The 25,290-nt window shown below is 45.1% G+C and overlaps 1 protein-coding gene across 1 annotated transcript in view; it reads right to left on the bottom strand.

Moving 5' to 3' along the window:
- ANOS1 (anosmin 1) overlaps positions 1–17,939 on the bottom strand; it is a 209,183-nt gene extending 191,244 nt beyond the window's left edge. The window contains exon 1 of the mRNA XM_003917382.5: positions 17,632–17,939. Coding sequence (XP_003917431.1) covers positions 17,632–17,838 — 207 coding nt within the window. The 5' untranslated portion in view covers positions 17,839–17,939. The remainder of the gene's footprint in view (positions 1–17,631) is intronic.
- Positions 17,940–25,290: the final 7,351 nt, after the last annotated feature.

Genomic DNA, 25,290 nt, shown 5'->3' with positions numbered 1-25,290 from the left:
AAAACCTCCATCTTGCTATACACATGTAAACTGGGAGATGCAGGACTTAGTTGCGCTTCATTTGCAGTAGGGAACACCCAAGAAGGGGAAACAGATGACTAAAACTACGCGTTTTCCCCTTCTAATTGACTTTACTAAGTGTCAGATTTTTGTCACATTGTTTTCTTGTGATACATGCTTTTTCATTATGCTAATTTATGTTATTCATTAAAGAGTGCAGAATAATTCATCAAACTAAAATAGAGCACCTTGTAGTCCATTATGCCCTGACTTACATTCCAACCCATTCATCATGATTCTGGGTTATTTTAATATAAACTTCAAAAGACAGTGTGTTTTAATGAGGGACCACTTGAAAAAACATGATTAATTAAATGTGATGCAAGAGAAAAGAGCAATAACCCCAAGAAAAAACTTTGCTTTGCAAAAAAAAAAAAAAACTCATTCCAAGAAAAATGTGTTCATTGCAGAATTAGAAGCATGTCTGAAAAGTCAGGTATGTTTTCCCAATAGAATAGATGACTTGGAATTAAATGAGTTTTTTTTCCTTACACAATATTTATCCAGGATTTCAAATTTCTATAAAAATCTACTTAATCTTATCCGATGCATCATATGGAAATGGGAAATCTTTCTTTTTTCAGAGACAGGGTCTCTCTGTCACCTAGGCTGGAGTGCAGTGGCTCAATCATAGCTCACTGTAGCTCAACATCCTGGGCTCAAGCAATTCTTCTGCCTCAGACTCTCAAGTAGCAAAGATGAGAGGTATGCACCACCACGCCTGGCTAATTTTTTTTTGGTAGAGATGGGGTCTCACTTTGACGCCCAGGCTGGTCTCAAACTCCCAACCTCAAGTGATCCTCCCATCTCAGCCTCCCAAAGCACTGGGATGACAGGCCCACTATAGCCACCCAGAATAGGAAATCTTTAAGTAACAAAAGCACATCCAAGAGATCTGCATATCATGCTCTACCGATTGAACTAGATACTTCAAAACAAACTGGAAAGAGTCTCTTAAATTAAAAGTGAAGTTTTTAAATCTCTTTTTTTTTTGAGGTGGAGGGGTCTCTCAGACCAGACTGTAGAGCACTGGGGATCCAGGGTTACACACTATTCATTTTATTTTATCTTTTGTAGCAATGGGGTCTCACCGTGTTGCCCAGGCTAGAATAGAACTCCTGGGCTGTGATCGTCCCTCCTCAGCCTCTCAAGCAGCTGGGGCTACAGGCGTGCACCACACTATTTTTGAATCCCAAGATCGTCAGCACCAGGCACTCCCTCTAGGCCTAACTCATCTTGATGACAGCCAGCGCATCTGTAAGCCAAGTAAGAGGCTCTGTTCTGAGTAAAATGCATGGCATCCCAGAAAACTCAATCAAGCAGCACCACCATCGAAATGGAGGAAAGGGCAGTCGATGGTCTGAGAGAGAGGGTAGAGACAACAGTCTTCAGAAAGGAAAAGAAGTTTACGTGCAAACAAGTCCCCAAAACAGGAGACCTTAGGACCAGTTCACCAACAGAAATAACGATAATGTGAATTTAAAGAAGATGCAGCATAACTAAGTTTGCACGAGTCTGCTCAGAGGTAAAAACCATCCATCTACTTATACGATCATGCTCATATGCCACGACACATCTTCACAATCAGGGTTGCTAAAGACACAAGGAAAATGGGGCTTTTATTTAGGAGAGAGAAACTTCACAGAACGCTACAAGGTCTCATTTATTCAGAAGATGAAAACTTGTCAGGCTAACCCTGTCCTTTTGTGGTGATCTCAGGGCCCAAACCTCCTCCTCTGACTGTGAATGGGGATGCCCATGTCTCCCCGTAAGCGAGAGAGTTCACAGCATCGGTTTTGATTCCAGAATTACTTACAGCAGAGATATAAGCATAGGAAGGGACAGAACCAGGGTAGGGCGCCAGCAGTCTGGATTCACAGGGTGCTCTGGATCACCCCGTAAACCCCATCTTGTGGCCTCCCATCTCTGAGCTAGTGCCACCTGATGCCTCCTTTGTGTCTGTGCACCCCAGTTCCCTGACACGGTCCTTTGGGAATGAAGGCGTGTGCCTTGGTCATCTTGGCAACACCAGTGCTTAGCAAAGAGCCTGACATAGCACAGACCCTTAGCGTTTCCTGAGAACAAGAAGCTAAGACATGTCATGACTGCCAGGATGTTTGCCATAGAGTGGAAGCAAAACATATACAGAGATAGAGACAGACACAGAGATAGAGACCCAGAGACAGAGATGAACGGAATAGATATGGATATCCCGATACAAAGATTCACATATTGCTGTTTGGAGACATCAGTTTTGTTATGACTGAAGGTGGGAGGGATGGTACTGGCATTGAGTAGGGAGAGGCCAGGGATGCTGTGGAACCATTAAAATGCACCAGACAGCCCCTCCAGTCAACAAAGAATCTGCTCCAAAACGTCCACAGTGCCATGGTTGACAAACCCTGAACTAGACACGCATGCATAATATACACACTGACAAATATATGGAAATTAAATTCTAGCCCTAATTTCATGAGGTTATGTAAAAAAGCAACCTCTATCTTTTTTTCAAAATTGTGGAGTAATAAATTGAACTAGAGTATGCAAATATTGCCCTACTAAAAACAGGTTTAAAACATTGCAAAAATCTATAGCTCCTGGATAATAAAAAAATGAAAATACAGACAGCCAACTAGTCTATATTTGTTTTTCTGGTGATTGTGATACTTAACCAGAAAATATATTCTATCCAGATTTTTTTTTTTTTAATTTCTTTGCAGCTGTGAGGACATTAGCTCATAACTCCGGATACAAAAATGTGGAAACAACAAAAACAACCAAAAGATGTTCTCCACTTTCTTTTCAATTCTGGCCCAATGGGAAAAAAAAGAGAATACTTCCCAGATGTAGGCCATTTCTGGAATGATGACCACTAGGTTTGGCTGTACTGCTTTCAAAATGGTACAGCCAAATGTCAAAATAGAAAGAAAGGGAGAGGGAAGACAGGGGGAAAGAAAAGAGAAAACAGGAGAGAGCGAGAAGAGAGAGACAATGCATTTCTTCTCAAAGATATGATGGGCTGGCCTGGCACAGTGGCTCACACCTGTAATCCCAGCACTTTGGGAAGCCCAGATGGGAGGATCTCTTGCGGCCAGAAGTTCAAGACCAGCCTGGGCAACATAGCGAGACCCTATCTGTATTTTCAAAAAATAAAAACTCAAGCCTAGGCAATATAGTGAGAACTTGTCTCCACAAACTGTTAAAAAATTAGCCAAGTGTGGTGGTACATGTCTGTAGTACCAGCTACTTGAAAGGCTGAGGTGGAGGGATCCTTGAGCCAGGGAGTTTGAGGCTGCAGTGAGCCATGATTGCACCACTGCACTCCAGCCTGGATGACAGAGTGAGACCCTGTCTCAAAACGTAAATAAATACAATAAATAAAAATTCAAAATTTAAAAAATAAATGATTAAACAAAAGATATGATGGCACTATCCATCAAGGATATATGGGACACAGATTTTAGATTTTAAAGGCAAAGTTCTAGTTCCAAATGACTTTTCTGTTTTGAGGACACAGTCTCACTCCTGTCACCCAACTGGAGTGCAGTGGTGCCACTGGAGCTCACTGCAGCCTCGAACTCCTGGACTCAAGCAATTCTCCCACCTCAGCCTCCCAAAGCACTGGGAATACAGGCATGAGCTACCATGCCTGGCCCAAAATAGCTTTAATAGCCCAAAACATGGAAAAGAAAATGGGGAACAAAGTGCCCACCTTCAAACAATGACTGTTTTTAATGGTGGACACCACCCTAGGTGACGTCTCTGTCCCTTCTTGCCACAGATGAAATTTAAAAGAACCACAGTTGTCAAAACATGTTCACAACAACTGGCCTCCCATTTTCTTCTAATTCTATCTGAAAGGAGTCAGTAACTTCTGCATGAACTTGGCATTCATGGCATCAACAGGATTGGTTTCAACTCCAGGGGGCAGGTACCAATGCTGTGGTGTGGTTTATAATTCTGCCCTTATGCGGGTCATTCGAATGGCAGGACTGTTGGGCAGGAATAGGTAACCTCCGATGTCTGGTTGCCATAGCATCTCCTTACAGCTACATCATTCTCTGCTCCTTGTTTTAGGCACAATTACGCCTCTACGGTGAGCAGAACTCTGTCCACTAGGGAGAAATGACCATCAAGCAAAGGATAAAACAGGAGTTGGCAGAGACAAAAGTAAGTATCTGGCCATGAAGAAGAAAAGACGGAAATCTCAGCACTGCATCAGAAACCGTTGGCGCACAGTTCTCAGGAAACATTTGTATACTTCCAATTGTGGGAATGATTCTATTATCACTATTCCTTATGATTGTAAAGGATCTTGCAATTTGCATTCTGCGGGAGTCCTATCAGTTGGAAAGCCAACTAATGACCCTGAAACGCAAACCTCCTTGGCATACCGGATTTATTATAACAACACTCAGGACCTGTCCAGTTGATGGGGTTACACATGTCAATATAAGCTGTGTATTCTGTTAAAAATCTCTCTCCCATATTTTAGGTTTACAGGTTTTGGCCAACTTTCTTTCTGGTATACACGGTATAACAAGGAGTTTACATTTCAGAAGAGTGTTGTTACTTCCAACGGTGTAGGCATTTAAAGACAAGGACTGGGATATTTGTGTAAGTCTAGATGGACTGTCTCTTGCAATAATGCCCTGTTAGAGATTTAAACAAGAGTTAATCAACTTTCCTTGAATGAACCCTTCAAAGAACTCAACAGGTTCTTTGTCACCAGGCTGGAGTACAGTGGCACAATCTCGGCTCACTGCAACCTCCACCTCCCAAGTTCCAGGAATTCTTTTGCCTCAGCCTCCTTAGTAGCTGGGACTACAGGTGCGCACCCCCACACCTGGCTAATTTTTGTATTTTTAGTAGAGACGGGGTTTTGCCATGTTGGCCAAGCTGGTCTCAAACTCCTGACCTCAGGTGATCTGCCCGCGTTGGCCTTCCAAAGTGCCGGGATTACAGGTGAGAGCCACCACGCCTGGCCCATTATGTGACTTTTTAAGTGGTAACAACATATCTGCCTTATCTTTATGAGAATCAGGGTAATGTGAAACACAAAATTATGTATTTTTGAGCTCACTAAGAAAATATTTTCTGAAGTATTAATAACCTGAAGATAACTTGAAAAGTAAAGAAAAAACCTTATGAAATAAAAAAGTTATAATTCAAAACAAAAGGGTAAACAGAATGTGAATTAAGAGCCTTGATTAGTTGCTGGATTCTTTTCAAGCCTTTTGATGGGGTATTGTTTCTCAGACTCCCCTGAGGAGAGGTTTTAAAGCTTCGGGGATTAAAGAACCCCAAAACTTCACATCTTTACCATCTTGTTCTCATGTGCAGCCTTGAGAGTTTTCAAAAATCTTTTTTTGAAAGATTTCCTCACTGCCTAACTTTTATATTTTGCAGAGATGCCGGAAAGAATTATAAAGTGTAAACACACACACACATAACCAAAACCCAAACAATAGGCAGTGAAGCAAGCATGTCAGGCACACCGAGCTCGTGGAAATGGCTGTCACATACATGCAAGCTACAATTACCATGCACAACGACTCCACACATGTCCCATCAACATATACAACAGCAACACAGCCAAGAATGAGGACACCATGACTTTTGTTATTCGCAGGCAGCAAACATCCCCTGTGATGTCCAGGACTCCAGCTGCTTGGAACGCTTCCCCAAGAATGTCGAGAAAACTATTTCATTACATGCATGGAAAATTGGATGGGCCTAAACAAAAGCAATTGACGAAAAACAAAAAAAGGCGTTCTTCATCTGAAAAATATCAATACCCATGATCATGAGTTAAATTACTATATGTAAGGACTTAAAAGATGATTCATGGCTTTAATAGTTTCTTTCTTCATGTCCACAACTTGCAGCAATTTTATTAAACGTTTGTCCCTCTCTCCAGTAGAAAATAATTCTCTTGACCAGGTACGGGGGCTCGCACCTGTAATCTCAGTACTTTGGGAGGCTGATGCAACAGAATCACCGGAAGTCAGGAGTTTGAAACTAGCCTGATCAACAAAGCAAGACCCCATCTCTGGAAAAAAATTAGCCAGGTACAGGGTGTAACACACCTGTAGTCCCAGTTACTCAAGAGGTTGAGGGAGGATTTCTTAAGCCTAGGAGTGCAAAGCTACAGTGAGATATGGTCATGGCACTGTACTCCAGCCTAGGTAATAGAGGGAGACCTTGTGTAAACAACAAACAAAAAATTCTTAAAGAAAGTAATTGTTTTGGAGGCAAGAAGCACATCTCACATATGCTGGGGCCTCAAAATCTAAGATACCTGAAAGACAAGTTGTGTTTTGCAGATTCTTATTGGTTAGAAGAATGAATTGGGTGGGTATGTGCACCACCACTCGGGATGGTGTTGATGGACTGATATTTTTCAAGCCATTTTCTATCACACCAGCAACCTTTCAATTGTCCTCACCTGTGCAACTGTGGTGCAAAACTGTGTCCAGAAGCCAATGAGTGAGAAATCCCGTCCTAGTTCCCTCACAACTGAGTGGCTCTGGATCGTAATATAGGTGCTATTTCCCCTCTGTCTTCTCTAGCGGCTAACATACTAAGAAATGGGGTCATTCACTACAAATATCTAGGAATGTGACAATGAGGGCTTGAGTTTCTGCTATGGATCCTTGGTTATCTCATTTTCAGGCCTTCAGTTTTCTTATCTGGAAAGAAAAATAACATTCCTGACCTCACAGAGTAGTTGTGACGGTCAAATAGATATTTTATGTGAAACAACTGTGTCAACTTCAAAACACTGTAAAATGCAATGCTAAATGCCTTCTGTCCCGTGGCTCAGGAATTTCGGAGAGCTTCTACCTTCCACTAATTCAGAAGCTGTGTCCAACCGTAAGCCAAGAGATGAACAGCCTCCTTTTCCTCACTTCTTCTTTCTTAGGCACTTTCTTAGGGGTGCAGCCAAGGATCTCCATAGAGATCAACTGAAAAGCATTAAGAGTTGAAATTCAAGCAGATTAGCAAGAACCAGCAAGACACACACTCCTGAGTGTTGTGGCTTGAATGTGGCATCAGGTTACAATGGGCATGCTCTTAACCTGCCTTGCAGAACAAAGCACTTGAGCTTTGTGGCTATTTATTCCTTCTCTAACAAGTTCCCAAAACCTGGCTGCTAGCTGGGAGGCTGATGCTGTATCATGGCCATTTAGGTTATGGTCCCCAACAGACAGACCACACTGTTGCAAGACTCTCTATTTATACACATGCTGTTCCAAGCTGGAATAACTCAGCGAGCAATTATGAGACGTTCCCTAAAAAGATAAACACCCTCCCTCCTCTGAGATCTCATACAAAAAACTCCATCTATTGGGCTGAACTTGTCTGTTTACAAGCAAGTCTTAGACTCAAATAGACCCTAAGTTCCTCATGTACAGAGGTTTTAGCTCATCTTTGGAATTGTAACAATCCACTGATATTAGCTGAAATAAATGGAACTTATTAAATCAGTACTTTTAAAAATATATATTTCTATAGGTTTTGGGGGAGCAGGTGGTATATGGTTAGACAAGTAGGTTCTTTAGTGGTGATTTGTGAAATTTGGGTGCACCCATCACCCGAGCAGTATACACTGAACCCAGTGTGTAGTCTTTTATCCCTCACCCCCTTCCCACCCTTTCCCCTGAAGTCCCCAAAGTCCACTGTATCACTCTTATGCCTTTGCATTCTCATAGCTTAGCTCCCACTTACAAGTGAGAACATACGATGTTTGGTTTTCCATTCCTGAGTTACTTCACTTACAATAATGGTCTCCAATCCCATCCAGGTTGCTGCGAATGCCATTAGTTCATTCCTTTTTATGGCTGAGGGGTATTCCATTGTGTGTGTATATATATATTTATACACACACACACATATATACCACAGTTTCTTTATCCACTCATTGATTGATGGGAGTTTGGGGTGGTTCCACATTTTTGCAATTGCAAATTGTGCTGCTATAAACGCTATAAACATGCGTGTGCAAGTATATTTTTCATATAATGACTTCTTTTTCTCTGGGTAGATATCCAGTAGTGGGATTGCTGGATCAAACGGTAGTTCTACTTTTAGTTCTTTAAGGAATCTCCACACCGTTTTCCACAGTGGTTTAACTAGTTTACATTCCCACCAGCGGTGTAGAAGTGTTCCCTTTTCACTGCATCCACATCAACATCTACTATTTTTTGGTTTTTTGATAATAATCCTTACAGGGGGTAAGGTGGTATCGCACTGTGGTTCGACAAAGCAAACAAAAACAAAGTGGGGAAAGGACACCCTATTCAACAAACGGTGCTGGGATAATTGGCAAGCCACATGTAGGAGAATGAAACTGGATCCTCATCTCTCATTTTATACAAAAACCAACTCAAGATGGATCAAGGACTTACATCTAAGACCTGAAACTATAATGATTCTAGAAGATAACATTGGAATAATCCTTTGAGACATTGGCTTAGGCAAAGATTTCATGACCAAATACCCAAAAGCAAATGCAACAAAAACAAAGATAAATAGGTGCGACTTAATTAAACTGAAGAGCTTTTGCACAGCAAAAAGAACAGTCAGCAGAGTAAACAGACAACCCACAGAGTGGGAGAAAATCTTCACAACCTATACATCTGGCAAATAACTAATATCCAGAATCTACAAGGAACCCAAACAAATCAGCAAGAAGAAAAAACAATCTCATCAAAAAGTGGGCTAGGAACATGAATAAACAATTCTCAAAAGAAGATATACAAATGGCCAACAAACATATGAAAAAATGCTCAGCATCACTAGTAATCAGGGAAATGCAAATCAATCAGTACTTTTTAAAGAAAGAAACGGACCCAGCACCTAAACAGACAGTGATTTACATGAAAACAATCTACAAATGCTACATTTGTTCCTTTCTGGGCGTTTTTTACATATTGGCTAATAAGGATAACTATTTTTATCCAACCCTCTTTACCATCAGGGAAAATTTCTCCCCTCACCTCTTTGAAACCATACATAAATTACATTTTTAAAATATACAAAGGATTGCAGGTCCCGGAGGAGGCAGTTTTTCGGGGGTATAGCTCCTCTGGTTGCATGCTGAGTAAATCCAATGTTGGCTGATACCTGAAATATTGGGGCTCCCTTGCCTTCTTCCTAGACCTGCCATGTAGTACTGTCGTTAATGATGCCCTCTCACTCCAGCTACTGCCTACCTACCCTACCGCTATTTCAAGCTTGCCTGAACAGTGCCTATTTTCACATTTCATTGAATTCTCAACAATGAGGGAGCATGATGTGCTTACCTACTAGGTCCAAGAATTGAAATCCTTTTACTGAAGTCATCAGGAGCTAGAAACTAAATTCAAGTAACAGAAAATCTTCTGAATCTGTTTCTTTATTTAAAATTATGTTTAGGCCAGGCGCGGTGGCTCACACCTGTAATCCCAGCACTTTGGGAGGCCGAGGCGGGCGGATAACGACGTCAGAAGAACGTCAGAAGATCGAGACCATCCTGGATAACACGGTGAAACCCCGTCTCTACTAAAGAATAGAAAAAAATGAGCCAGGCGTGGTGGCGGACGCCTGTAGTCCCAGCTATTCGGGAGGCTGAGGCAGGAGAATGGTGTGAACCCGGGAGGCGGCGCTTGCAGTGAGCCGAGTTCGTGCCACTGCACTCCAGCCTGGGTGACAGAGCGAGACTCCGTCTCAAAATAAATAAATAAATAAAAATAAAATAAAATAAAATGACGTTTAAACTTTGTATTCTCTCTCAATTTTTTAAAGGATAGTAAATGAAGTCTTAGCTGAGAGTGTAAAAGCTAGATTGTATTTTTACTTCTTCTACCTACTAGCTTGAACAGGTCATTTCTATAAGAATCGAGTTGTCTGATCAGAAAAAACAAAAGTGTTGAACTGGCCGGGCGCGGTGGCTCAAGCCTGTAATCCCAGCACTTTGGGAGGCCGAGACGGGCGGATCACGAGGTCAGGAGATCGAGACCATCCTGGCTGACACGGTGAAACCCCGTCTCTACTAAAAAATACAAAAAACTAGCCGGGCGAGGTGGCGGGCGCCTGTAGTCCCAGCTACTCAGGAGGCTGAGGCAGGACAATGGCGTAAACCCGGGAGGCGGAGCTTGTAGTGAGCCGAGATCGCGCCACTGCACTCCAGCCTGGGCGGCAGAGCGAGACTCCGTCTCAAAAAAAAAAAAAAAAAAAAAAAAAAGTGTTGAACTGGACCAAGTGTTTCTGAAGGGAGGTGTCTTAGACTGGGTTTCCTAGAAGCAGAGGTTGAAATGGGGTTTCTCGGACATGGGGTAATACTGGGGCGGGGAGAGAAGCTCTCAGTAGAAGAGGGAAGAGAGGAAGCAGGAGAAGGCAGAGATAAAACCTGTGTGGGGATGGGATCTCAGCCGGAGCCCTGCATGAGCCTGATCCCATGCAATGTTTTTGGGCATGAATTGCATTACAGAGCTGATTCCAGCAGGCGGCTGACCTCCTACATCCCCTGAGCAGAGAGCCAATTGCCATGGTCTGCCCACATCAAGGAAGGAGGATGCACGACCTTGCAAGCAAGATGGTGCCCATCGGTCAAAGGTTATTCCCTTAAAAGGAAGCAGCTGTAAGCTATTAGCAGCTGATACAGGAGCCGGGAGATGGTGGGGTGAGAGGCAAGAAAGAGGTCAACAACTGAATCGACTGGAGAAGGAATTGGTGTCTATCACCTCTTCTAAAAAATTTCAGAAAACTCCCCAAAATGACACATTTTCCTAAGATGATGGTGCAAAGAGAACTAAAATGTCATGACTAATTTTATCAATCAGTTCTGGTCATGGCGGCAACCTAATGCTAATCTAAAGCTTGAAAGAGTTATGGATATCTTGGATTAATGTAAAGAGGAAAAACTAGGTCATACTTAATAAATGCCATATGTTGACAGACAACCTGCTTTCAAAATATGGAGCCCAGGGTAAGTTAAATGGAAAGGTTGAAAGGTAGCTGACTTCAGAACCCTAAGGCTCTGTGAGCTTAGATGATGCCCAGGAATTATGTTATTCTATACTTTACACAAGGCATTGCAAAGAGGCATTTTCAGTTATTTCTGTTCCTATTTCATAAATAAAAATGCCTTTTGATAATATAGATATGCTTCATTAAATGCTGCCCCAAACCTCCCTTCCCCCAAAAATGGTATGAGAGTCCAGTTTCTGGACAGCAATACCAAGTAATCCATTGGAACTTCTCCATTTCTGACTTAATACAAGCAGTGCCCCCTAATACTTTCATAAGTCTCTCTACCTTAACGCCAACACTTTATACTCACTCACTGAAACATACCTGGTAGGTTAGAACATGAAAGGTGGTGAATTTATTTTGAATAAATATGATAACCTCCAAATTTATGATTACATTTTTTAAAGTGGGAACACTTGCACCAACAATATTACCTTTTTAATTTAGGTGTCCAAATGCACACATGTGCATAAATAATATCACATATATATATATACAAGTATATATATATATACACAAGTATATATATACACACACAGAGATATATATCTGATATATATTTGATATACTGCATGAAGAAATAAACAAGTTAGTAAGTGTATTTTCTATTGTTTTTAAATGTTCTATTACAGTCACAATAAGGTAGAGTTTTAAATCATGTTCAAAGAGAAATACCATATTAAAAACACAAAAAATTGCAATGAATAGCATAAGGTTTCTTTTGGGTCAAATTCAGAACATGTTAGAAATGCAGCCAGAGAGCCAATAACTCGGACCAGGAAACACCAAGACCAAACTGCATCGAGCCGTGTCTCTGCCAGCGGCTCTCTAAATGCCTGGCCATCCTGCAATATAACTGAAAACTCAGCACAGGGCAAAGGGACACATTATAGGCTGGGTATGAGCACCACAAAATCCGTTCCTCTGAAATCTGTGAGTCTGGGGCTGATTTGTAGCTGCTGGGGTTTTGATGCACTAATTGTTTGTTTACTTTTCTTGGAGGAGAGGCTGGTCCTCTAAGTGGAATGATCTCATCACCAGCTTCATTCTCCTTTTTGCCAAAACAAACAGCTTCCAATTACTGCTAGGAAGAGCCTGTGATCTCTAATCAGCTACCGAAGGGAGTCTATCAGTGGTACTTTATAGGGTGAATAATGTCCCATTAAGGAAAAATCTCTCAACATCAGTACAATTCTGGAACCCTAGGGCCAAGCTGCTGGCAACCTGCTATTTGTCTTCCAGCAGGATCCCATCCACTTTCTCCCTGGGCATTCTGAAATCTGGCAGAGACACACCTCGCCTCACTTGCCCACGGACTACTACTTTTCCTCCAACGCTACTCTCTTGAGCCTCCACTGAGAAAACACAGGCAGAGAAAGAGCAGGTTCCAGGCCTGCCAATGCTGAGATTGCCAATGGCAGGTCCCAAGCCTGCCCATGCTTAGGGAACTTATTACGTGTAGAGCTCAAGACTCTGCTACACCTGTGCCACCATGGGCAGACCCAGGGGAGGTCAGAGGAGCAAGAGTGTCCAAGATGAAGCATAAGGCATGAAGTCACTCTCAAATGCATAAAGAGTCGCCTATAAAGACACAGGGCTTATCTCAGGCACCACCTCCCTCCTTTCCTTCTTCTTTAATCTTCTAGGGAAGTTGAGAACATAAAAGGAGAGATGTTTCTCCCTAAGTGAGCATATGTTAGCATCGTACCCTTTAACATTACAGGTGACCCTATGAGGAACCGCCACACTAAAGTAGGTTTAAACTTTCCCAGATGGCTGCATCCTTGACATACAAACAAAGCAAACTAGGTCAGTTTCACAGACGTATGACCAGTGCAGTCCACTCCATGCTCACAAGAGGACCTAGGCTTGGGGTATGCTCTGCAATGGCCATGCTGAAATTCTTTGAGTTTGAGTTTTGTATGTAAGAGTCAATAGCACACTGCAGTACTCACTGGAGAGTGGACATGTCAGCTTACAACCGATCCTGACTCCCACCGCACCCTCACCTCTCCAGGACAGGTTCTCGCCGCCCATTCCCCCATCACCAGCACCCCAGGCCCCACTGGCCTTCTGCTCACCACCTCCCATCACATGATCCCTGCCCACTATGATCCCTGCAGGAACCTGGGCATGGGTGTAGGGAAGATCAGGGTTGGCCATATGCATGTCCTGCAGTGTCCCATGGTATGGTTGTGTCTGTCCCCATTCCATGCTAGTAGCATCATGGCGTGTTTGGTGGGTGGCCAGCCCGATTCTGAGACACTGGAATGGCACACCCACTGAGGAGATTGCAATACACCTGGGAGCTGCCCATCTGCTGGGGGCAGGAGGAGCCGGCCTACGAAGGGGAAGCACCTGGCTCAACTTCCAGAGGACGTGTGCCAGGCAAGAGTACAATCCCTGGGTGCAGCAGCAGGCAAAAGAGGGGACCTGGCCAGCATCATGCCTGAGCACATGTGTCTGAGCCCAAGGCCCTAGGTGCCTGTGAGACATGAGTGTTCCCTGGGCACACCCCAAAGCCTTGGGGGAGCCTTCTCTTCCTGCTTCCACCATTCCCGAGTCTGGCCTGTTGGACCCTCTGGCCATTTCAGGGCTCCCTCCAGGAATTAAGTGCTCTGATATTTGCGTGTAAAACTGGCATTGCACAATATAAAGAAGAGTTAGTGTCATGCTAATAATTAAACTTTTAAATTTTCTTTACTGAGAACTACATGGGATAGGAAATTTAAAACACCATGACTAGTTAAGAGAAGCAAGTGGCAAAAGAAAGAAAACGTTTTATATCTTATTTCCTTGGACAAACACTTTTTTTCTTGCTGAGTAAGAGGCCCCATGTTTTTATTTTGCACCAGGCCCTGAAAATTAGGTAGTCAGTCCTGAAGTAAATTATCCAGCTAATCAACAAAATCTTAAAAATAGAAACAAAACCAAAAGCTAGAAGCCATCCTCAGTGATAACCCAGCTAAACAGTCAATGAACTGTGTGATGAGCCAACTTTTCAAGACCTCTGAGTTCTTCTCTAATTTAGTAGCTGCCTTCTAGGAGGGTTGTGGGGATTAAAAGAATAGTACTTGTAAAATACCCAGAAGAGTGGCTGCTCCTTAGTAATCTTCCGGGTAGTGCTAGCTGCTGTATTACCTTCACGTGCATGACCCCAACATGCTTTGCATCCTGATTGCATCTTGCAGGGCAGGTGTTTCTCTCCCCCACCGGCACATGAAGGGTTGACATTCAGGAAGGTGGCGTGATGCACCCAAGCTACCCATCTGCGAACAGCAGAGCCTGGGTGTAGAGCAGATCTGCCCAGCCCCAAAGCCCACTTCCCTGCTCCATACCTCACAGACCCATAGCTCCTCTTCACTCTACTAACTGCACTTATGTATTCTATTTGTGAGCCTGAAATAGCTCCGTGCCAAATGCCCTGGACAAAGCACCCTGGAGCCAGGTACTGACATTTCAGGAGATGCTAACATGCACTGTTTCTTTTCGTGAATGAAGGGCAGCATTCAGTAGTGAAACGATGGGGTTTCCATCCCATCTTCCTTTCTTCCTTTCCAGGTCGGAGCAGTGTCGGATTACTCAGGTACCCCTGGTCTGCACTCCCACGCCCGTGCCTCAGTACTGAGTCCCTTGTGTTTTTGGGCATGGTTGACAGCCACTGTGGGCAGGTGGGGCAGAAGCAGCCTGCAGACCTGGAGGTGTCAGGTGTGAACATCTACCCACCGCTTTTCTGTCTTGTTGCTGAAGGGCTGGGCAGTGGAGGACAGTGGGGACAACTGGGACACAGACTATGAGACAACAGCTTCCGCTGCAGGCCTATGACAGCAGGTCACTGACCCAGGGAATCTGCGTCACTGCCTACTCCATGAGTGCATAGGTTGCGCTCTCCTGAGGCAAGGCCTGACAGCTTTCATACTTGAGAGTCCACATGCCTGGCGGGCATCCAGGCTGGAGGCCACGCAAGCTTCTTCCATCCTTAAACACAGCCTGAAACCATGCAAGAGAAGATGGAAACACGCACCTGCTCCACAGACAGCTTTATGGGTGGGCTCATTAGCAGAAGTTGGGGGGGTGACCCTGTAGGAAAGGGCTCTTCCTAAGACTTCCTGTAGCCCAGCCTTTATAAATAGACTAATAAACACCACATGCAGTGTCATGAGTTGTCTGCAGACTGATTTCTCTACCTTCCTTTCTTTTTTTTTTTTTTTGAGACAGAGTCTTGCTCTGTCACCCAGGCTGGAGTGCAGTGGTGTGATCTCGGCTTACTGCAACCACTGCCTCCCGGGTTCAAGGATTCTCCTGCCTCAGCCTCCTGAGTAGCTGAGACTACAAGCATGCGCCACTACACTGGGCTAATTTTTTGTAGAGACGGGATTTCACGTTGGCCAGGCTGGTCTCGAACTCCTGACCTCAAATGATCCGTCCGCCTTGGCCTCCCAAAGTGCAGGGATTACAGGCATGAGCCATTGCGCCCGGCCCATCTTCCTTCTAATTTTATATATATGGCAAGCGGTGGGGAACAGGGAAGCTTGGGGTTTTATAAGGAGAATGTGTTGCTGTCTTTTCAGATCTTAAAAAAGCTTAATCCCTGCAATTTAGATAAATCAGATAGGCATTACCAGGTTAGGGTTAAGGCTCCCAGAATGGCTTTACAATTGATTACAAACACAGCACTTATTAAGTCTTAACTGAGTAATTTGCAGCTTATTTCACCCCCAGCTAATTAAAATGTAATCAGGATTGTCTAGCAATGTGCATTCTGTCAGCAGTTTTTCTTCCAAAGAGAAATCACGCCAAGGAGACCACAAGAAAAGCCTTTCACGGGAACTGGCTTCATCTAAGCTACTGCTTTAGCCACTGAAACTGGAAAACAAATAAATGACAGCACTGACAATTCAATAAAAAGAAAAAAAAAAGGTACTCTTTCTGCCTGGGAATAGGCAGCTCCGTTTCGTTTTCTGTTGTTTCAAATAATAGTGTGGCATCTTCTTAGGAGAGTGACTTTCAGGGTAGGACGCGGAGAGCTGGAGACCAGGGGCCTGGGGACCGGCCCTCTCCCGGCTCTGTCCAGGATGTCTGGGTAATTTCACCACAGGAGGTGAGCACTGGGTCTTCCATTCCCTGAAGACGCAGGAGGACTGCAGAGCGTGCCCATTTCTCTGACACCCACGAGATGCTGCTTCTACGACTTAGAACAAACTCAACTGCACACTCGCGAACGCGTCAGCTTCACCAGCCGGTTCAAGATCATCCCTGAGGGCTAAGGGGAATCACTTCCACACTCCACCCGTATTAATATAGCCTCCTCTGGCAGCTTAATTCCCAGGGCCCCTAGGGGAACCCTCCGCCCCTTGACCCAGCCCCGCCAGGAGGGGCGCCCAGTTTAAGAGCCAAGGGTTTGGCTTCCAGTTCCCGCCCAGTCCCCACTTCTCCTTTTGGTCCCTCCAGAGTTTCCCTGAGGCGAACAATTGGGAACTTGGAACAGGTGGGCACCTAGGGATAGAGGCGATAATGAGAAGGAGAGAAGGATGAGAGAGGTTCAAAGTAAGTGGAGGATTTCAGAGCTTGCGCGCTCGACAGGGCTGGTAGAGGCAGCAGCTGCACTCGCTCCCGCTGAGTCCGGAACCTGCTCTCGTGCGCCCACCAGCACCCGGAGCCTCCGCGCAAGTCCCGGGGGGATCCGCGCCACAGGGCAGAGTCCCGGCAACCCGCTGGAGCCAAGCGCGCGGCTCCCGGAGCCTCCCACACAAGCCCGCGCGCACACACACACACTCCCCCATCCTCAAAAAACCTACGTACGCGGTTTGGGGGACGGTGCCCTCCGGACTCGTTGCAGAGTATCCAAATACGGCCCCGCCAAATCCCCTGTCCCCGGCACTTCTTCCCTGACGCTCTACGGTAGTCCAGAGCAAGACCTTGAATATTTGGGGTTCCGAATTGAGGCGCGCACAGCCACCCGCACCCGCAACACGCGTATACGCGCACCCTGGAACACGACTTGGCACAAGTCCCCCGGCTGGGGCTCCAAGGGTGGGCAGCGAGCTCTGAGCCCGCAGAGGGTGAAAACCATCGTTCAAAAGAGACAAAGTGTCGGCCGGCGGGCACCTGCAGGGCTGGGGCTCGAGGCGAGGTCCCCGGGCGCGCCTGCCGGACTCCCTGCCAGTGCCCCGGAGCGCCTGGGACTTTGCAGGAGTCGCCACCCGCCCAGAGTCTCGCGCACTCAATTCCCGGGAAACAGCCACATCCACACACCCACCCTCGGCATTCACGACTCTCCCTCCCCAAGGAAATCGCCTTTGGTTTCCCGCTGGGAAGGAGGGAGTTGGGACAAGATGCCTCGGGCTTCTTTTTCGTTTCGGGAGCCGGGAAGAGGCTGGAAAGGAGGGTTCCAGCACCTCGACTGTATAATCCACGCCCAGGGGAAGCCAGGATCAGCCCGCGGGGCTGGCCGAGAACTTTGCGCGCCCAGGCTGGGAGGCGCGCGCCCCAGTGCGCCCCCGCCGCGGCCGCAGCCCCAGAAATAACCCCGGGCGGGCGGGGGCCTCCCCGTACCTGGAAGTGCTGGAAGAAGGCGGAGATGCGAGTGATCTGCAGGCTCAGGCACCTGGAGGCGCAGCGGGCGCGCTGGACGCTCCCGGCAGACAGTGACTCGTCCAGCCGTCGCGCAGCAGCCGCGCCGGGGCCGGCCGCCAGGCAGACCTTGGAGGCCGCCAGCCAGAGGCAGAGGGTCAGGACAGCGCTGGGCACCCCAAGCACCATGGCTGCAGGTCGTGGGCGAGGGCGCCGGGCGTGGGCCGAGGCTCCCTGCTCCGCGCCGGGGCTGCACTGCTGGGGACCAGGCAGCCGCCGCGACTAAGCCGGAAAGTTCAATCCTTCAACTACTGCCGGACCCTCCCATCCGACCTCCCTCCCAGCTCGCCCTCGAGGGGTGGGGTGAGGGGGACAGGCGGCCGCACCATTGGCTGGAAGGCGTGTGAGTGACAGGGGGGCCGGGCGCAGGGCCCGTGGGCCGGTCTCGGGGACTGCGAGCTCGCGCGCTCCGGGGGAGGGCGACGCCGAGCGGCTTTCCACGCCGCGCGGGTCTCAAGGGGCCGGGCTCCCACGCAGGCGCCTTTCCCGTCCGCACCAACCGCTTCCTGACCCTCCCACCTCCCCCCTCCGTCCAGGTAAACGTCAGGTGTGAGCAGGTCCAGGCCTGCCAGGAGGGTTGCTCCCTTCAGCAGGAGGGAAGAGGCCTCAGGACCCCCAGGGGCGTCCCACCTGCCTGGGGATTGACCCCGCGCCCCTAAGTGGCCTGTTTTCTCCCCGACCTCCCCTGGGTCCAGGCTTTTCCAACGCTTTCACATATTCGAATTCCCTTTGCCCAGGTAGTGGAAAGAAGGGAAGAAAACTGAAATGGCAGTAAGGCAGACGGGGAGGGGAGCGTGGATATTTGCCCTACAGTGTCCCGGAGACATGTTGCTCCTTCTCTCCCTCCTGCATTTCTTCCGTCCTTCCCGCATCCCTCCCTCCCTCCCTTCCTTCCCGCACTGTTTTCCCTGGAGACAGTCTCAGTGATAGCTAACCACCTTTAGGTCCACACGCCTTGTTTCCTCAGGTGTCTGTTTTTCTAGTAAGCCTTGCACGCCCCAAGTGAGTGATTTATTCTAAATAGACTTGCGTCTTAATCTCTTTCTTTCCCCACGATTTGCCCCAAGCCTCTTGACTCAGGCTTTTTAGCTTTGGAATGGCTGCTCCGGCCTCTCCTGTCGTTTTTTCTAGTGTTCTCTCAGCACAGGTATTCTCCCTCCCCAGCCAGGATCCTGCCACAGAAAGACAGGAGGCATTGATAAGACACAACCTGTGACATAACTCTACACTCCCCTGAGCTCCATCAGGAAGTGACAGTCCCCGTGCAGGTAGGAGAACCCAGAGAAAAAAGACCCAGGCACACTCCTGTTCGAATGGACAACAACTGACTGCTGTTCCTTTGCTCTGACATCTCCAGTCTCCTACCCAATTGCGCTTTCACTTTCCAAAACATAGGATCTCCATAAGCACCCAGCTAAACACAGTCAGGGTATCTAGATGCACTCGCTCTACTCAGAGCTACATCAGAAGGCTCGAATCCTCTGCACAAAGCCAGTATAGTTGTTTTGCAATTTCCCACTCTTTCCCTTATTCTTATACACAGGTTCCACTCTGCAATTTTGAGATCTGCCTGTTAACAAATTGCAATGACAGCCATCTGCAGCTATCCTATTATGAGTGCTTTTCAAGTACATCATCTTACATGTGTATTTCTTCACATAGCTTAAATCAGGAAGGCCAGTCGAATTAATTGGCCTTGGTGTGTTTCTCAGCGAATTAGAAAATCAGGGTCATCTTGTTCAAAAGGTTCTATAGGCAGAGCCAGTTTCATGGACATACAAGCTGTACAATGGTACAGTCGCACTCTTAGAAGGCCTGTTCTGCCATCACCATCCTGAAACTCTTCACAATATTTGAACAAGTTTCCCTGAATTTTCATTTTGCATGAAGTCTCACAAATGACGTAGCTGACCCTACCTGTAGGTTTTAGCCATGACAATGCTTTACTTCAGGGGTCCCCAACCCCCAGGCCTTGGACCAGTACCTGTCAGTGGCCTGTTAGGAACTGGGCTAAGGCAGGCTGGGGAACATTACTGCCTGAGCTGCGCCTCAGGTCAGATCAGTGGCGACATTAGATTTTGATACGAGCTTCAATCCTATAATGAACTATGCATGGGAGATATCTAGGTAGTGCACTCCTTATGAGAATCTAATGTCGATCTGAGATGGAACAATTTCATCCCCAAGCCATCACTCGCTACCCCCAGGTCCATGGAAAAACTGTCTTCCATGAAACCAGTCCCTGGTACCAAAAAGGTTGGGGCCACTCTTTACTTGGGCTGGAAACCTAGTAATTTTGGCATAAGCTTACACGACTTCAGTGATTTGTTTTAAAATTGCTCAGAATTGCCGGGCGCGGTGGCTCAAGCCTGTAATCCCAGCACTTTGGGAGGCCGAGGCGGGCGGATCACGAGGTCAGGAGATCGAGACCATCCTGGCTAACATGGTGAAACCCCGTCTCTACTAAAAATACAAAAAACTAGCCGGGCGTGGTGGCGGGCGCCTGTAGTCCCAGCTACTCGGAGGCTGAGGCAGGAGAATGGCCTGAACCTGGGAGGCGGAGCTTGCAGTGAGCCGAGATCGTGCCACTGCACTCCAGCCTGGTGACGGAGGGAGACTCCATCAAAAAAAAAGAAAAGAGAGAGAGAGAGAGAAAATTTCAATCCACTTGGTCATATTAAAATTAAGGCATATTGTTTACCAAAGACATCTTAAAGAAAGAAAAGAGACTAATTACAATGTGGTAGAAAATGCCTTCACAATATACACTGGACAAAGTGTTGGAGTAAAGAATATGGAATTAATTCCTACACATGAAAAGAGCACAAACAGATCAAAAAAAAAAAAAAAAAAAAGAGAGAGAGAGAGAGAGAAAAACTTATAGGCATGGACAGAGGAAGAAACGTATTTCTAAAAGACATGTTTAGAATCATTGATTGGAAAAAATATAAAATAAGCCCACACCCTATGTTATTTTTTAACTTTGGCAACAATTTAATAAGAGTCTGATCATGCTAATTCAGCTGCAATTTAGAAATCTGACCATGCTAACTTCTTGGAAAGTGTATGGCTCTACAGCATCTTTTATTTTAAAAAAATTAGAGATGGGGTATCACTATTGCCCATGCTGGTCTCAAACTCCTGGATTTAAGCGATCCTCCTGTCTCAGCCTTCCGAGTAGCTGGGACTACAGGCATGAACCGCTACACCTGGCTTCAAAGCATCTTTGATACTTTGCTGGTGCGAGTATCGATTAATGCAATGACTCTGGAAAAGAGTCAGACATCACCACCAAAAAACCGACCGCCCACATAGATGACAATCCCTCATTTTCACTCCTGGTGCAACCCAACTGAAACTACCGCATATATATTATCAAAGTCTTGACCAAGCAACTTTACAGCAGCACAGCTCACGTTATCAAAACCCTGAAACCATTAAAGTGTCCATCGATAGGACAACAGATGCATAAAGTCTTGTACATTCACATACTGAAATATTGTACAGCTGTTAAAATTAACTACAGAAATGCATATGTTCAACAAAAACATTAATAGTATGTGAAAAAAATGCCAACAGACTGACTACACATGGTAAGATATGCTATCTTTTTATAAAATTAAAGGTAACTAGAATTAAAAAGATACTTATTAGTAACAAATATATGCAATAGGGCAGGTGCTGTGGCTCATGCCTGTAATCCCAGCACTTTGGGAGGCCAAGTACCAACTACTCAGGAGGCTAAGGCGGGAGAATAGCTTAAACCCAGGAGGCAGAGGTTGCAGTGAGTTGAGATTGTGCCACTGCACTCCAGCCTGGGTGACAGAGGGAGACCCTGTCTCAAAAAAAGAAAAAAAAACCCACAAATATGTGCAATAAATTTATATAAGAAGGGAAGAAGAGATCATCTTAGGCATAGGCTGTAAGATAATAGTGAATAAAACAGGAGGATTTGTTGATTGTATAAGGCCTAGCTTTTGTTAGTGGCAGTGGGATTTTCTGGTGTCCATTATGTTATTAACAATACCTAATTAAATAGCTAGCTAAATAGGTAAAATTGGCTATACCTGGAATAATGCTGCAAACATGCCATGGACCAGGAGTTATAATTTATCTAACTCAGTGTTCCTGAAATTTAAAAATATAATGAAGTCAAAATAACAGTGCCAGACACTACATGTTCACTTAAGCAGCGACACAGGGTCCTAAGCTTCTGTTGCAATATTAAATGCATCATTTGTTAAAACAATGGGTCAGAAAGCAATGGTTTGTTTGTTTTCTTTTCTTTTCTTTCTGGATGGAAAGTCAGAGGAGAATAAGGCTTAGTAATCGAGTGTTATTCTTAGGAATAATAAGGAACCAAAAGGTAGCATTCAGATGACTGAAAAGTGTTAGCCTTGGGGATGAAACAGTCCTAGACTTTTGTGGAGCTGTCTCAAGTACCTAGTGAAACAATATGTCACTGTCAGAAAAAATGAGAAGGTAAAGAGTCCAAGACAGGGAATTGACACATGAGGAGAAGATGAGAACTCCGTGGTTTAAACAACCCATGCTTGCAATGACACTGGTCTTCTTTTTATTATTATTATTTTTATTTTTCCATAAGTTATTGGGGTACAGGTTGTATTTGGTTACATAAGTAAGTTCTTTAGTGGTGATTAGTGGGATTTTGGTGCACCCATCACCTGAGCAGTGTACACTGCACCATGTTTGTAGTTTTTTTCTCTCTCTCGCCCCCATCCCGCTCTTCTCCCCAAGTTTCCAGTCTTTGGCGTGGATGCAGTGAACAGGGAACACTTCTATACTGCTGGTGGAAATGTAAACTAGTACAGCTGCTATGGAAAACAGTGTGGAGATTCATTTAAAAACTAAAAGTAGAACTACCATTTGATCCAGCAATCCTGCTACTGGGTATCTACCTAGAGGAAAAGAAGTCATTATTCGAAAAAGACACTTGAACACACATGTTTATAGCAGCACCATTCGCAATTGCAAAATTGTGGAACCAACCCAAATGCCCATCAATCAACAAGTGGATAAGGAAACTGTGATATATAGATATATGATGGAATACTATGCAGCCATAAAAGAACAATGAATTAACAGCATTTGCAGTGCCCTGGAAGAGACTGGAGACTATTATTCTAAGTGAAGTAACTCAGGAATGGAAAAACAAACATTGTATGTTCTCACTGATATGTGGGAGCTAAGCTATGAGGACACAAAGGCATAAGAATGGGGCTGGCCTTCTGTGGGGCTCACTGTGCCGGTCTGCAGGGAGGGAATGCCTTTCTTTATAGCTTTTCACTCTCCTGGGAGACACAGATTTCAGGATCAGCATTATATGCATAATGTTCAAAATCAAATGGGCCAAATGAGATCACATAGGAGTAAGTGTGGGTATAAAAGAAGAGCTACAAGGAGATTTCAGAGGATTTTAAAAGGCACCACAAGCCAGAAAAATAGTTACTACAATAATATATCCTTCCTTATATCTACGGGTTGGTGAGCTCTGGAATATGCAGACAGGTAATTTGGGCAAATTTTAAGTAATGCAATATTGGGAAGTAATATGTGGGAAATCTCTATCTGTGTCAGTCATCTGAGGTTTTCTCTGCTACTTTTATTGAATTGTATTCTCTTATCTCTGTTAAGACTCATTTACTTTCCAATTATTTGGGTGAGTTTTAGGAGAGACTCCTGTTAAACGTTCTTTTTAACTGCTATTGGGAGACTATTCAGTAATATGATAAGTCAACTTCTGTTTCTATCTCTAACCTAGTAACTAATTCCAGGAAAGTTCTGAGCACATGGTGGGGGAGAGACGGAGAGAGACAGAGAGAGAGAGAGAGAAAGAAAGAGAGAAAGAGATGGGGGTGGAGAGAGAGAGAGAGAGAGAATACTTGCACCACTGTAATTAAGGTGAAAGGAAGTGAGTAAGAATTCAAGTAAAAAAGCAGAGTGTTTAAGTTCAAATCACAGCTAATTATTCTAAAAGCTATTTTAAAATTCTCAATCCACAGGTATTTTTATGTGCTGAGTTTTGTTGTTGTTGTTGTTCTTTGTTTGTTTGTTTTTTGAGACGCAGTCTCGCTCTGTCATCCAGGCTGGAGTGCAGTGGCGTGATCTCAGCTCACTGCAGCCTCCGCCTCCTGGGTTCAAGCGATTCTCCTGCCTCAGCCTCCTGAGCAGCAGAGATTGTAGGCGGGCGCTACCACACCCGGCTAATTTTTGTATTTTTTGGTAGAGATGGGATTTTGCCATGTTGGCTGGCTGGTCTTGAACTCCCAGCCTCAGGTGATTCACCTGCCTCAGTCTTCCAAAGTGCTGAGATTACAAGCACCTCGCCCGGCATGTGCTGGTTTCTAATTACAGAGAAATTATAATGGCTTTGATTTAGACTTGCAATCTCACACACTAACAGCATGAAATACTACATAAGGTGAACTATTATTATTATTAGCTTGCCTCTCTGATGAGTCACTGAAATATTCACTATGAAGAAATGGACTTAGAAATTGACAGTTGCCACAAAGTTGTCAAAACAATAGACAGAAATACTTTTATTATATTCCAAAACTTTCTTTCTGAAACGAGGAACTTTTTTAATGTGAATTTTTCTTTAAGTGAAATAAAATCTTCTTTTACAAAATATAAACAAGTACATAGGAAGTTATGGAGTAATGACAGCTGTTAAATTCTGGTTTAAGTTGGAGAATTCTATCATTTTATTTGTGGATACTTTTAGTGTGGATAAGATAAATCAATTGTGGGTGGTTTTGAGTTCCTGGGTTATATCATTTATTTTATTTTACTTTATTTTATTATTTTATTTTATTATTTATTTATTTATTTATTTTTGAGACAGTGTCTTGCTTTGTTGCCCAGGCTGGAGTGCAGTGGCACGATCTGGGCTCACTGCAAGCTCCGCCTCCCAGGTAGCTGGGACTACAGGCTCCCATTCTCCTGCCTCAGCCTCCCGAGTAGCTGGGACTACAGGCGCCCGCCACCACACCTGGCTAATTTTTTGTATTTTTAGTAGAGACGGGGTTTCACCGTGTCAGCCAGGATGGTCTCGATCTCCTGACCTTGTGATAGGCCCACCTCGGCCTCCCAAAGTGCTGGGATTACAGGCGTGAGCCACTGCGCCTGGCCTGCGTTATACCATTTAAATGGGTGCCGTTCAATGCTAATAACTATTAGGAATTTTAAAATGCAGAGGCCTAGGCCCTACTGCGAGACATCCACATTTAATTGGTCTGGGGTGGCTTTGGTCAGTATTGTTTAAAGCACCTTGGTGATTTGAATGCCCCCAGGTTAGAAAATCCACAAGAAAAATACTTCTTCCTAAATTCAAATAGTAGATTTCAGAAAAGTCCTGAGAATTGAATTAAAATGATGGGAAACTCATGGTTTCTCAACATCAACCCCATTGACGTTTTAGACAGTTTTAGACAGGATCCCTCTTTGTCTTGGAGACTGTCTTGTGTGTGGGATTTTTAGCAACATCCCTGGCCTTTCACCACTAAATGGTAGTAGAACCTCTTCCCACTTACACCACCAACAGTGTCTCTGACATTG

Source organism: Papio anubis, chromosome X (assembly GCF_008728515.1).
Source record: "Papio anubis isolate 15944 chromosome X, Panubis1.0, whole genome shotgun sequence".
NCBI lineage: Eukaryota > Metazoa > Chordata > Mammalia > Primates > Cercopithecidae > Papio > Papio anubis.
This window is presented reverse-complemented; position numbering and strand designations above follow the sequence as displayed.